The sequence below is a fragment of the Cornus florida genome, unplaced genomic scaffold, assembly GCF_030987335.1.
Source record: "Cornus florida cultivar Cherokee Brave unplaced genomic scaffold, ASM3098733v1 CherokeeBrave_3.0.0_Hap2_Chr11, whole genome shotgun sequence".
NCBI lineage: Eukaryota > Viridiplantae > Streptophyta > Magnoliopsida > Cornales > Cornaceae > Cornus > Cornus florida.
Window position 1 is genome coordinate 129430699 of NW_026775581.1, and position 11794 is coordinate 129442492.

An 11794-nucleotide genomic window follows, 5' to 3' on the forward strand; every position below is an offset into this window, starting at 1 on the left:
CTTTTGTTTTTTTTATTTAAGAAAAAAGAAAAAATATGGAGTGTATTTATTAAAAAGTATAATATTAATATTGCATCCATTTAAAATGTGAATATCATTTCTCATTTTATTTTTTCCCTCCCTCTCATTTACTGTTAAAAAGGAAGGAAAACATTCTCTACCGTCCTTAAATAATAAAGAGACGTCGTATTTAAGTCTCAATCATGTCGGTAAAAATTACTATTAATTAAAAAAAAGTCGAAATGCGCACGAGCCACATGGTCATTCTAAAGTGCGCCGATGTGGGAACTACACACCAATAGCATACGCCGCCTTCGTCCATGTATGTCTTTATTGTCCTCCCATTTTCTTTACTTTGTCGCTACTTTTTCTCTCCAGAGAGTACTGACTTCGTTTACTTGGGTGTAGAGAGAGAAAGAGAGAGTTTTAGAGAGAGAAAGAGGGTAATGAGATGACAGAGGCGAGGATGATGATGGAGTGGGAAAAGCAACAACAGCAACAGCAAGAAGAATTGTTGTTGAATGTGAACAACAGCAGCAACAACAACAATGGAATGTTTGTGAAGGTCATGACTGATGAGCAAATGGAAGTCCTCCGCAAACAAATCGCAGTCTACGCCACCATTTGTGAAGAGCTCGTCGAAATGCACAAATCCCTCACTTCTCACCACGATCTCACAGGTCTCTTCTCTCTCCCTTTCTCTCTCTATATATATACACGAACACACATCTGTTTGTATGTGTATTTATTATAACCAATTGTTATACAGTGTGTTGATTGAATGTTTTTAAACACAATTGTAATTGGTAAATAGGGTTCAGTTCTTGATCTGCCAATTACCCTTCTCTTTTCCTTTTTTTGTAAGTCGATATATGTTTTGTTTTTTTTTTACTTAAAATAAATTAAAATCGGATATTTTAAAATTGAAATTATTTTCATTTGCTTCGCTGTTTTCCTTTTAAAAATCCCACCAATATCATTCAAAAAGTTACCTAAATCAAGTAAAAAAAACTTTTTGAAAATTTTACTTTTTATTAAACATAACTACTTTCATTTATGAAATTTTTATAATTACTCTCATTTTTCTTATTACTCCAATGTTCAAATAATCACTACCAAATTAACATGCTTTGATTTTATGTCACTTATACTGTAAATAGAACTCCAACAAGAGCCTTCATGAAGACTTTAATTGTATCTCTATTTTGATTTCCTCTTCTTTTTTTTTTTTTCTTTTTTTTTTTTTCTTATTTTTTAACAGTTGTTTTCATCAGGTTTCAAACTTCTTTGAACTATGATCGTTTAGGTTTATTCTTCAAATAATTTGATTGGACAAATGATGTAAATTATTGATAAATTTTGCCGGCAATTTGAGCAAAATTGGAATTATTAAGGTGGGTTTGATTGGATTTGAAAATGATGATATGTACTGTATTGATTGATTTGGACTACATGAAAATTGCAATATCAGGGCAGTTTCCTAATCCATGCTCATGACTCACTGCTCTACTAACCATCATTATTTTAAGAAATAGCTGTACCATTATTCAGAATAATTTTAGGTGGGAAGAAACTGTTATTGTGGTGCCTTTTTCTATCCCCTATATATATTGATTTCCGAAAAGTAGAATTGGTGCTTTGTCATCTTAATAATTTGATTTTGTTTCAATTGGTTTTTATAGCGGAGACTGTCACCCCATATTTTTCCTCCCGTATTAGTTCTGTTATCATGAATTTAGTCTCAATGAGTCATTTGACTTGAATTTGTTATGATTTTGATTAAAAGCGGGATCATATCTTGCTATGCTACTCGAGTCCTTTCCTCTGACCTTTATTACCTTTATTGGTATTGAAATTGTGGCCACAATGTTCGTACATAACCACGAATGCTTTAGTGTAAGCTCATTTAAATTCTTTCCTTTTTCTTCTTGAGCAAACCTAACATGAGCAATTGAGTTGCATGAAAATCATGACACTGGATCCTCATCGAATCTTTGAGCAACTTTGTTAAACAGGAAACTCCATTATTTTTTTGGTTATATATAGGCTATGTTATCTGACTATAGGCTATGTTACCTGGACTCTCTTATTCACCTTAACGTACGCATGTGAACACAACATGGCATGGGTATGGTTATGGGATTTGTGTTTGACACGTACCAAAAGCAGACACCTGGATCCTCCAATTTTGATGATGGAAGAAGAAGAAAAAAAACTCAAATGTGATAGCAAAGAAGCATTACTTATGAGATAGATGGAATCACTATTTTTTATTTTTTATTTTTTTTTCATAGTTGATACTCCCACACACACGCCTCAATGGAGGCTTGAATTCTTGACTTCCCTTTGGGAAGCAAGGGCCTGATACCGCTAAGCCACTGGCCTATTGGCAAAATAGCCAAAAAAAAAATATATACTTTTTTTTAAACCATATTCCATATAATGTATTATTATTATTGAGTACCTTTTTGAAAAATAATAGCATCAAGGGTTGGGGTAATATAGGAGTGGGTGGGCATCTGACATTAGTCACAGAAGTGATCAAATCTGTGTTATACTTTAATGTACGTGTTCACTAACCCATATATAGGTTTTGGATGCATTTCAAGCTGAGTCCGTGTACCTTAAAATTTGGGATTTAGATACATTCCCATACCCAATATAGGTACCTGAGTCCAGGTAACATAGACTATAGGTATTATGGATGTTAGTTACTAACATTACTGTCCAACTTTCTGCATGCTTCAGTATGTTCCTATGCTCGTATGAGGAAAATGCTGTTATGATCTGTATATTTATACATTTCCCTTTTTCTTTTCTTTTCCCCGTGTTGTGTGTGGCTTCTTCTGTTACCAATTTCGAGTTCATGATTCTAGTGTCTTTAATTATCAACATGGTTATTTTCTTGACCCTCTACCTCTTACTTAGCATACGAATTTTCTCCACTCCTTTTCTGCCAAAATATATTCCTGGAAAGAAGATATATTACCACTCAATTAGTTATTTAGATTTTATCTTAAGAATCTTGCTTTTGCACTCTCAGGAGTCAGGCTGGGAAATCTATATTGTGATCCATTAGTGACATCTGCTGGCCACAAAATTACTGGCAGACAACGGTGGACTCCAACACCTGTGCAGCTTCAAATCCTGGAGCGTATCTTTGATCAAGGGAATGGGACTCCAAGCAAGCAGAAGATCAAAGAGATAACCTCCGAATTGTCTCAACACGGCCAAATTTCTGAAACAAATGTCTATAATTGGTTTCAGAATAGGCGTGCCCGATCAAAAAGAAAGCAACAAGTTGCAGGAACAAGCAATGCTGAATCAGAAGTTGAAACAGAGGTTGAATCACCGAATGAGAAGAAGACTAAGCCAGAGGATTTCCAGTCTCAGTCTAACCCACCACCAATGGCCAAGGATTTGTGTTTCCAGAACCCTGAGAAAAGCTCTGGGATGCAGACTGTAGATTCACAGTGCAACAAAATGGAGCCCATGTTTTCTTCAAATGGCAGTTCAAAATGTGAAAGGAGTTTGGGCCAAATGCCTTTCTACAAGTGTATGGCATCCAACCCAAGTATGTATACTCCTTAACCTCTAGCTTTTTTCTTTTTTTTTCCTGGTCAACCGTGTAACCTATTGTGGTGTTTTAACAGATCAATTCTGAGGCCTCATGTATTGATGATGCCATTTTGTCCAAGTGAACGCATTATGCATATGGTAATCGGAACAATTAAGAAATATTATACTTTTATAAATTTCAATTACCCTTACACGAGTTTACTTCACTTTTAATGTAACAAATTAAACACGCACACCTGCACATATTCTTATTCATCGCCTTTTTTTTTTTCCCTCTTAAAACCAGTGTGCTCACGTCTTCAGTGCATATTCATTTTTAAGAATTACTTTATCCTATTGAAGTGCCTGAATCAAATCCAGTCCGTACCGCACTCTTCAATGTCTGCTACCTGCTTCCCTCTTTATAACTATCTCACGAGTAAATGGGACTCTTCAGTTAACTAATAGGTCAGCTTTTGGAGATTAGCTTGCCAAAGATTCATGTTCACTGCCATTTGTTTTGTGTAGCCAGATTGAGCAATGAGATTCTATGACTGTAGAGAAGTTAGTTTGCTATGAGCGGCGCGACTGTAGTTGTTACATGCAACAAATATTATAAAAGAATTGAAATTTTGTTGATATTATTAAAATGGTTCCAGGTGTAGATACTTAGAGAGCCCCTGTCTAAAGAATTTTTTTTGTATTATCTGGAAATGTTCTATGGAGGTTGTGAGGAATGTGGAAGTTGTAGGCTGTGACTTATTAATTTATTAGATACGCGGTGTATGGTTGAACCATGGAAATTCCTTATCTCTCGACACGTCGATCAGAGAAAAGTATGCCTTCTTACAGTAATGAGATATTTGTTTTTTGATATTGATGAATTTATCAATGGCAACACTCTCTAATCGCTTGCGAAATTGATGAATGCAGGGATTGGAAAGATGGAAGCATCGGGGAGCTATAATAATTATTTGCGTCATACGGAAGATTATAACATGGCAGAATGACACTGTTATCAGCTGTTGCTATTTTCGAACAACAAATTTAAATTGTGACCAGAAGATGGATAAACCTCAGATGGTTTACTAGCCTGGCTAGCAATTAAAAGTAAAAAGAACTTTTTTTGTTTGTGATATATATGATGGTTCTTTCTTGACCGGCATAGTAAAGTTTAGTACTTAACAGTTTGTTAATACCAAGGGCTTTCTTTCGCTGACCTGATGATTTCAAAGTTCATGTGTTCTATGGATTTTCTGTTGATCAGTTGATGAAATGCATGTCTTCTTTCTTGTTGCAAGTTGAACTACAGATAAAAATCGATAGCATCTCTGTGTTTTGATGTTGAAATGTTGAACATCGAGTTGTTGCGGTGTAAATTTTGCAACAATTCTATGTAGTGATTAAATAGGAGCCTGACTCAAATTTTTATTTAATTTTTATCTGTTTTGATGTTGAAATGTTGGCTTCAAATAAGAAGTTTCTTAGCACTATTGATGACCGTTATACACTAAAATTGTATTAGAACAATCCAAAAAATGCACCACTATTGAAAACAAAATGTTGTGTTCTCTAATTAGAAGTTTACACTTTAGACTAATCATGTGGTCAAGCTGACCATGAAACAGCCTTCAAATAATTCCTCCGCAATCATGGAGCCTACGGTAATATAAGTAACGTACTCTTATTACATTTATGCAGCCTTTCCTGGGATGCATTGATTTATTTATTTTAAATTAAAAAAAGAAAACAAGCTAAGAGTTTTCGGTGAGCTCACTATCATAGTTTGAGTGTTTTGTAATCCCATTCAAAAGCCTCAAGCCTAAACTATTAAGTGATACTAAATTAATAATATCCAACCTTATATGTTCAAGACCTATCTCCGCCGATATAAATCAAAAAAATATATCACATCACATTCTGGTGTTTTATCTTTATTTATTAGTTATGATATAAAGTTTAAAATGAAATAAATAAAAAATTAAGTTATCATGACATCAATCATTATTTACATAAAATAATAAAGTTGTGAATATATTTTACTTTAGACTACTTATTATTATTTTTTATTTATTCATGAAAAATGAGAAGAGAGCTTCGACAGCTCGTAGCAAACAAGGAGGAGGTTGCTACAAGGAGTTTAACATTAATCATGTGAACTTATTTCAAAAAACACTGTTATCAGCTGTTGCTTTTTTTTTTTTTTTTTTTTTTTACATAGGAATAAGTTGAACAAAGATCGCCAAAATAATAATAATATTATTATAATAATTAAAAATATATAATGACGTGAAGTCCTTCACTTTGAATGGACCAATTAGGGCCGCGAAAGCCATAGTTCGATAAGGCAAACAACGAGCCGTTTACTGGGGCTGTGAGCCTCTGTCTTTCTCACTCTCTCTCTATATATCTGTGTGTGTATATATACACTATATATATTTGTCACTTCCCAAATCGAACTGTATCACTTCCCGCTAAGCTAAGCGAAGCATAGTTGTACAATTTTCGAACGAATAATTGATTTCCAGAGATCATTTTAGGTCATCTATGGCGTTGTTTGGTTTACGATCCAGAAACGATCAAGGTATTTCCCAAACCTCTCTGTAATCACACTTGTCGATTCATCACCCAGTGAAACCTTCAAATTCTTCGCATATTTTTGTTTGATCCACTTTTTGGTATTTATTTGTCAATTTTAATTATGTACTTGAGAAATACACCAAAACTCAGGCATAAAATCAATTCGAGCTTTGCTTGTTCCTTTATGTGATTTCCCCCCTCTTTGTTTCTTATATACGTTAATGTAGGTGGAGGCAATAATGATCTGAATGCATAGGTTTGAAAAATGGCAGAGTCCAGTATTGCAAATGCGAGATATATATACATACATGATGTCAAAAAGAGGCCTCTTGAAGCAATCGACACGTACCATATTGTTGTTCGAAAGAGCTTTGCGAAGGGTTTCCTCGTATACCTATCCGCTGTTTTTCTTATAGCTAATGCTTTCTTTCTCTTTTTACTCAAGGTATATATGATTGTCTCTGCTGATGTTTTTATCATCACTTATAGTACATTCCAATCACCTATATGATATAATCATACACATACCCACACCCATCCACACACTACATTTTCACTGTCACCATAATTACCATCAGAATCTTAATTGGGTAGGTCAACATTTTTTCTTTTGCTCATGATTTAGTGAAACTCGGTTCATCTTTCTTTTTCACATTTTGTATGGATGCATTAGCAGTATACTGCTTAGTCTTTGGGATACTGAAGAATCACTAAAATGGATTTGTTTTAGTTCTATTTAGAATTTAATCCTCATTGTTGCTTAGGAAAATTAATTCGGCGATACCTCAAGCCTTTTGAAATACATTTTTTTTCTTGTAATATATATATATATATAATATAATTGTAATTAATATTGATAAACAGAAATGGGGAATGAAGGAAGTATTTAAATTTTCAGGCACCTGTGACATCCAAGAGTTCTACATGAAATAAATACTTGTTATATATTTTTAGAGTTATTATATCAGAAGTTATAAAAGGACATTAGTTATGTTTAAATTGTAGTAATATCTGACATGATGACCTTGTAATAAACAGGACAAATCAATTACCTTCCTTCTGTGGAGCATACTTTTTAGTGGATTCATTGTCAAACAATTTCTTCGGAAGCCCATTGAGAAAGGTGAGAAGCTGGGAAAACAGGTTTTCTGCTCTCTTAGGTTCTGATAATACTTATGCATATTAAATTTAATTGGTACATCTTAATTTATTGTGTATCAAAGGTATTGCAACAGCAGAGGAATCTCTGTTGTTTACTCATCTTATATAAATCATTTGTCGCATGTTTTCCTTGTCTATAATTTTCTTATTAGAAAGTGTTGAGGCTGATTGGACTATTGAGATTTCAGAGTCAGATGTGTCATTTCCAGAACTATAGCCTTACTAATTAATCTTTTATATGTTAAGAAATGAAATCCCGAAGCAATCAATTTACTTCCTATAGTGCACTTCATCAAATAAAGTTGGAAGTGTAAAATTGTGTTACAGTAAGTTCTAGTTTTACACCGTTTCCCTGTCAAGATTTGGCATTGACTAAATTTTATTGATGCATCACCTGTGACTAAAGGTGTCCGATACCAATTTGGGCATTCAAATTAGTCATGTTTAATTGCCCTAAAATTCTGCAGAAGTATAACCTACACGGGTGGCCAAGTGGTAAGGGGTTAACCTAGGGTGAACGGTAAGCTCCGACATCCTTAGGTTTGACTCTCACATGGCACAAAACACCCAAACTTAACGATTGCACATATCCGGGGTTTACCTTGCAGCCCCGTGTATCAAAGGTCACCAGGTGGGAAGGGTTTCATTTTTTTATTAAAAAAAAAAAATGGTGTTTGCGGAAGTATATTTGTGTTGTGCCTTTTTGTGTTTGACTTATTAGAAAGTTATTATTTCCTCAAGTGTTATGTACTTTAGGATGCATTGGTCACTGATTTGCGTTGCTCAATGGCCCATGGTATTTTGTTTAAAATATATATGTCCAGTACATTTTGATTTGACTAATGAAGATTACTTTGTTATTCTTCCAAATAACACATTCAGACGGACACATGAACATCATTTGTGTTACTTGGACTCTGTAAGTTCATTCAACATACCCTTATTGACCCAACACAATATTGGTATAGGTATGGGATCTCTGTCTGGCTGCTCATATTCATATTAGACACCTGGATTCTCTGATTGTGATGATGGAGAAGAAAAATTCGTATATGACAGCAAAAAAAAGAAAATGTTTTTCACTTATGAGATAGATGGAATTTCTTTTTTTCACCATTCATTTAACTCAAGCTATTATTGAGTACATTTTCAAAAAATAGTGGTATCATACATTACACCTTTTATTTAGTATATTATGTATCTAAGTGTACAAGGCGCGTCCCCATACATGTATCCAACTTTGGAAAACACCTCAACACAAGTCATTGTATCCTAAAATTTGGGTTTGAGGGAGGTCCAACACTTTGACACATAGCCGACATACCCGCACTGGATACATGTACCTGAATCCATGTAACATGGTACAACATTAAATTAGTAATAGATATGAATGCATTAACTATTTATTGTCTTACTTTGTGAATGTCTTTATTCTTTCAGGAACATAGGACCAGAAAGAAGCTTCTTTTTATCTGCTACAAATTCTAACTCTTATGGCGTCCACTTTTGTTTCAATTGCTTCCATTATCTTTGAAATGTGGTGCTCATATAAAAAGTCCTTGAAATATGGGATTTTTATGAACAATATCCATCTGGATAATATTCTCTGGTTTAAGTCCTCAAATAAAAAGTAGCTGGGGAGGAGAGAGCTGTAACGTGATTTATTTTTTTATTTTGTTGAGTAGGAGCAGTAAATTGTAGCTTATTGTCAAATCTAGTCTAGGACACCTAGGATCCTTCTGAACGCCCAGCTGTTGGTTGCCTGGACCATTCCATGCCAGGAAATTTTTAGCTGTTCAAAACATGGTTTTTATGTTTGTATTATACTGGGCCTTCATCTAATATTTATTAGCTTAGATAAGAAACTAAAGCAGCCAACCCCAAGTAGTTGGAAAAAAGGCTTGATTGTTGTTGTATAAGTAACTAAAGCAGTTATTGAACTCAAATCTAACATTATAATTTGGCTCGCCATCTCTTATACTTTTATCTTCTTGTTCAACCTGTATTTTTATTTATTTATTTTTCATATTTTTTGCTTAAAACTTCCGTTTAAATTTTAAATCACCCCCTGGAACTCTGTCGATCATCATTTCTGCATTTACACTGTTCCAACTCTCATTTTCTTCTTCAAACTATTGCTTCTTGATTTAGGAGACTTGCACAAATATTCATTCCTGTTCCTTAAGATATGCTTTTAAATGATAGATTCTTGAATGAAAAATATGTACCAAAGGACTGTTTTATTGTTTAGAGTCAGCTATTTGGCAACTATGTATTTTATTAGTGTATTGTATTAAAATGTCTTTTTATATATTACAAATAATAAAATCTTTTTTTCTTTTTAATTACATCGGTACAATTAAAGAATATTGCATTTCTTACTTTTAAGTATTGATTGTGATCTGTATGTTCCATAAGATGTCTGGTATTTTATGGGGTGAGATTGTAGTTATTGTTAAGTGTGACTTGTCTTTTGCCCCTTTTCCCCCTTTTATCCTAAAACAACAGCTAGCATAGAATACTTCACGTTTTGTTTCATTTTGGGAAAGCATTTTTGTAATTGTTTTGTGTTGTGATATTTCAGAGTCCGTCATAATTTTCCCAGCTTTTGGAGTCCAACTTGAAACTCAGTATGGAAGGTACTTATTCTCATGTGTGAGAATTTTCAATTTATTGGGGGAAGTGAACGTAACTACTATTTGCAAATACATGTCATTAGTATCCTACTGAATAGGGAAAAGTCGGTTAGGGATAGCATGTTTATTTTGAATGTCATTTAATGTTCAGAAGATATTTGGAAGGGTAACATTTAATACAGATGCCTCCAAATCCTAGGAAGGTTTTGCTTTTTATATAGAATTAGAACGACCATAAGCTCCTTTGTGTAGGAAATTTATATATAGTATCACATGAGAATTATCTGCTGTAGAAATATGTTGAATTTGGCACTGAAGAGACTTTAGTAGGTTTTTCTTTGGGCTTGCCTGTCAATTTTAGTAATCAAGTTAATCCTTTTGCAGCAAATTTATCAGCTACTATCTCCCTGCCCTGTCTGTTATTCAAGACCTAACATTCTCCCAATCTTGCTAGCCTAACAAAAATATGTCAAACCTTGCCGTGGCCCTTGCAGCTGACTTAGCAATGGCTGAGCAGTTTATGTTTGGATCTCCTGTGTACTGTCAGTTTCAAATATCACGAAAGACTTGAATCATTATTTTGGATTTTTTTTTTTTTGGTTCCTTTTTGCCTTTTCTGATCACAGACTTTCCTAATAAGATCCTCCTTTTTTCTTCTTTTCCCTTCCCCCCTATTTGTTCATACAGTGGGAGAACAATTCGCCGTTTTGTTCCGATTGGCAAAATTTTGAAACCTGTGCTGAATGAGTGTGTGACCCCAGTTACTTGTTACTGGTGCTTGTCTCTGATTGTACGTGGGGAAGAAGAACTAATGTTAGTTTTCAAGGTAAAATGATCTTGTTTCATAGGCACATTCTGTACTTTTCAGGATATTCTGTTTGATGGGTGTAACTTGACAATAAAGAGATACATCTCGGTGGGTGTTGTGGGTTTGTACATGGTGATTTATTGCCTATTAAAAAGCAAATTTTATGGAGAACCATTGTTGGTTCCTCTTACTTTTTAAAGTTTATTCCATTTCTACTGGCTTACAAGGCTTTGATCATTTCCAGGGATTACGGCCGCCTGTGAAAATGTTAGTACCCATCTGGAAGGCTCTGTGCGCCGCCACTGACTGTCTAGAAACCGGAGACTCAATTACATAAGATGGTAAATGGTTTTGAACTATTGTTGAATCAAGAACTGTGATGCAGTGCAATCCAATTGGTCATTGATATGCCTGTTGCACCACCGTTATGGAATGAGTCGAAATGATACCTACTTCTCTGAAGGTGTGGTTGTACCTAACGTTCATTCGATATGTTAAAAGAGGGGAAATTGCACAAAATGAACATCTCAATGTCCTTTTTTTTTAGGATTTCTCCCTCCCCATTGCTCTCAAAAATGTAACATGAATTCATGATAAAAAGAAGTGTTAAAAAGAGTTGTAGTGTTTGGTCCTGCTCGTTAGTTTTAGTTCTAGTGTTTGGTCTCAGCTAATGTTAAGCTATGGATTTCCCATCTGAAAGTAATGTCTACCTTTTTTTTTTTTTTCGAAATATTAAATGAAGAGCACTAATGTGTGTTTTAAAATAATTATGCTTTACATTTGAGCCGTGATTTGGAGATCGAAAGTCAAACCCCAACTTCACACAATGGTATGGGTCTCACCACACCATAAATGCAATGAGACCCACCTCATTGTTTCACGTTTGGGGTTTGGCATTCGACTTTCCTTTATATTACCATAGCATGAATGTCTGAATTTGAATTTATTTCAAGTCTTACTTGGATTAGGTTACCATCTCCCCTAAGTTGCTAAGAATTAGGTTCCCAAGTGACCCACCAACTTAAGTTTTTGAGTCAAAAACGTCTGGCCA

At 34.4% G+C, this 11794-nt stretch overlaps 2 protein-coding genes across 3 annotated transcripts; both read left to right on the top strand.

Moving 5' to 3' along the window:
• The first annotated feature begins 332 nt into the window (after positions 1–332).
• Positions 333–4777, top strand: LOC132284097 (WUSCHEL-related homeobox 8). 2 transcript variants are annotated; one of them, XR_009472201.1, is made up of 4 exons: positions 333–680; positions 3044–3574; positions 3654–3717; positions 4492–4777. XR_009472201.1 is itself a non-coding variant. In XM_059786165.1 (3 exons), the coding sequence occupies exons 1-3, from the start codon at positions 452–454 to the stop codon at positions 4566–4568; spliced, it is 837 nt and encodes a 278-aa protein (XP_059642148.1). In that variant the 5' UTR covers positions 333–451; the 3' UTR covers positions 4569–4777. The 2 variants fall into 2 exon arrangements, 1 of the variants encoding a protein (XP_059642148.1); XM_059786165.1 differs by lacking the exon at positions 3654–3717.
• Positions 4778–5866: 1089 nt separating this feature from the next.
• LOC132287155 (uncharacterized) lies at positions 5867–11442 on the top strand. The gene is made up of 6 exons (XM_059789675.1): positions 5867–6142; positions 6366–6583; positions 7177–7261; positions 9884–9938; positions 10623–10761; positions 10988–11442. Exons 2-6 carry the CDS (start codon positions 6404–6406, stop codon positions 11078–11080), a joined length of 552 nt encoding a protein of 183 aa, XP_059645658.1. The 5' UTR covers positions 5867–6142; positions 6366–6403; the 3' UTR covers positions 11081–11442.
• The last annotated feature ends 352 nt before the right edge of the window (positions 11443–11794 follow it).

Bases quoted from the DNA above. Each gene is read 5' to 3' on its own strand.
- LOC132284097 (XM_059786165.1), top strand. From the start codon at position 452: ATGACAGAGGCGAGGATGATGATGGAGTGGGAAAAGCAACAACAGCAA. The intron at 681-3,043 runs GTCTCTTCTCTC...TTGCACTCTCAG, and splicing joins TTCTCACCACGATCTCACAG to GAGTCAGGCTGGGAAATCTA. The intron at 3,575-4,491 runs GTATGTATACTC...TGATGAATGCAG, and splicing joins GTGTATGGCATCCAACCCAA to GGATTGGAAAGATGGAAGCA.
- LOC132287155 (XM_059789675.1), top strand. From the start codon at position 6,404: ATGGCAGAGTCCAGTATTGCAAATGCGAGATATATATACATACATGAT. The intron at 9,939-10,622 runs GTACTTATTCTC...TTGTTCATACAG, and splicing joins CTTGAAACTCAGTATGGAAG to TGGGAGAACAATTCGCCGTT. The intron at 10,762-10,987 runs GTAAAATGATCT...GATCATTTCCAG, and splicing joins AACTAATGTTAGTTTTCAAG to GGATTACGGCCGCCTGTGAA.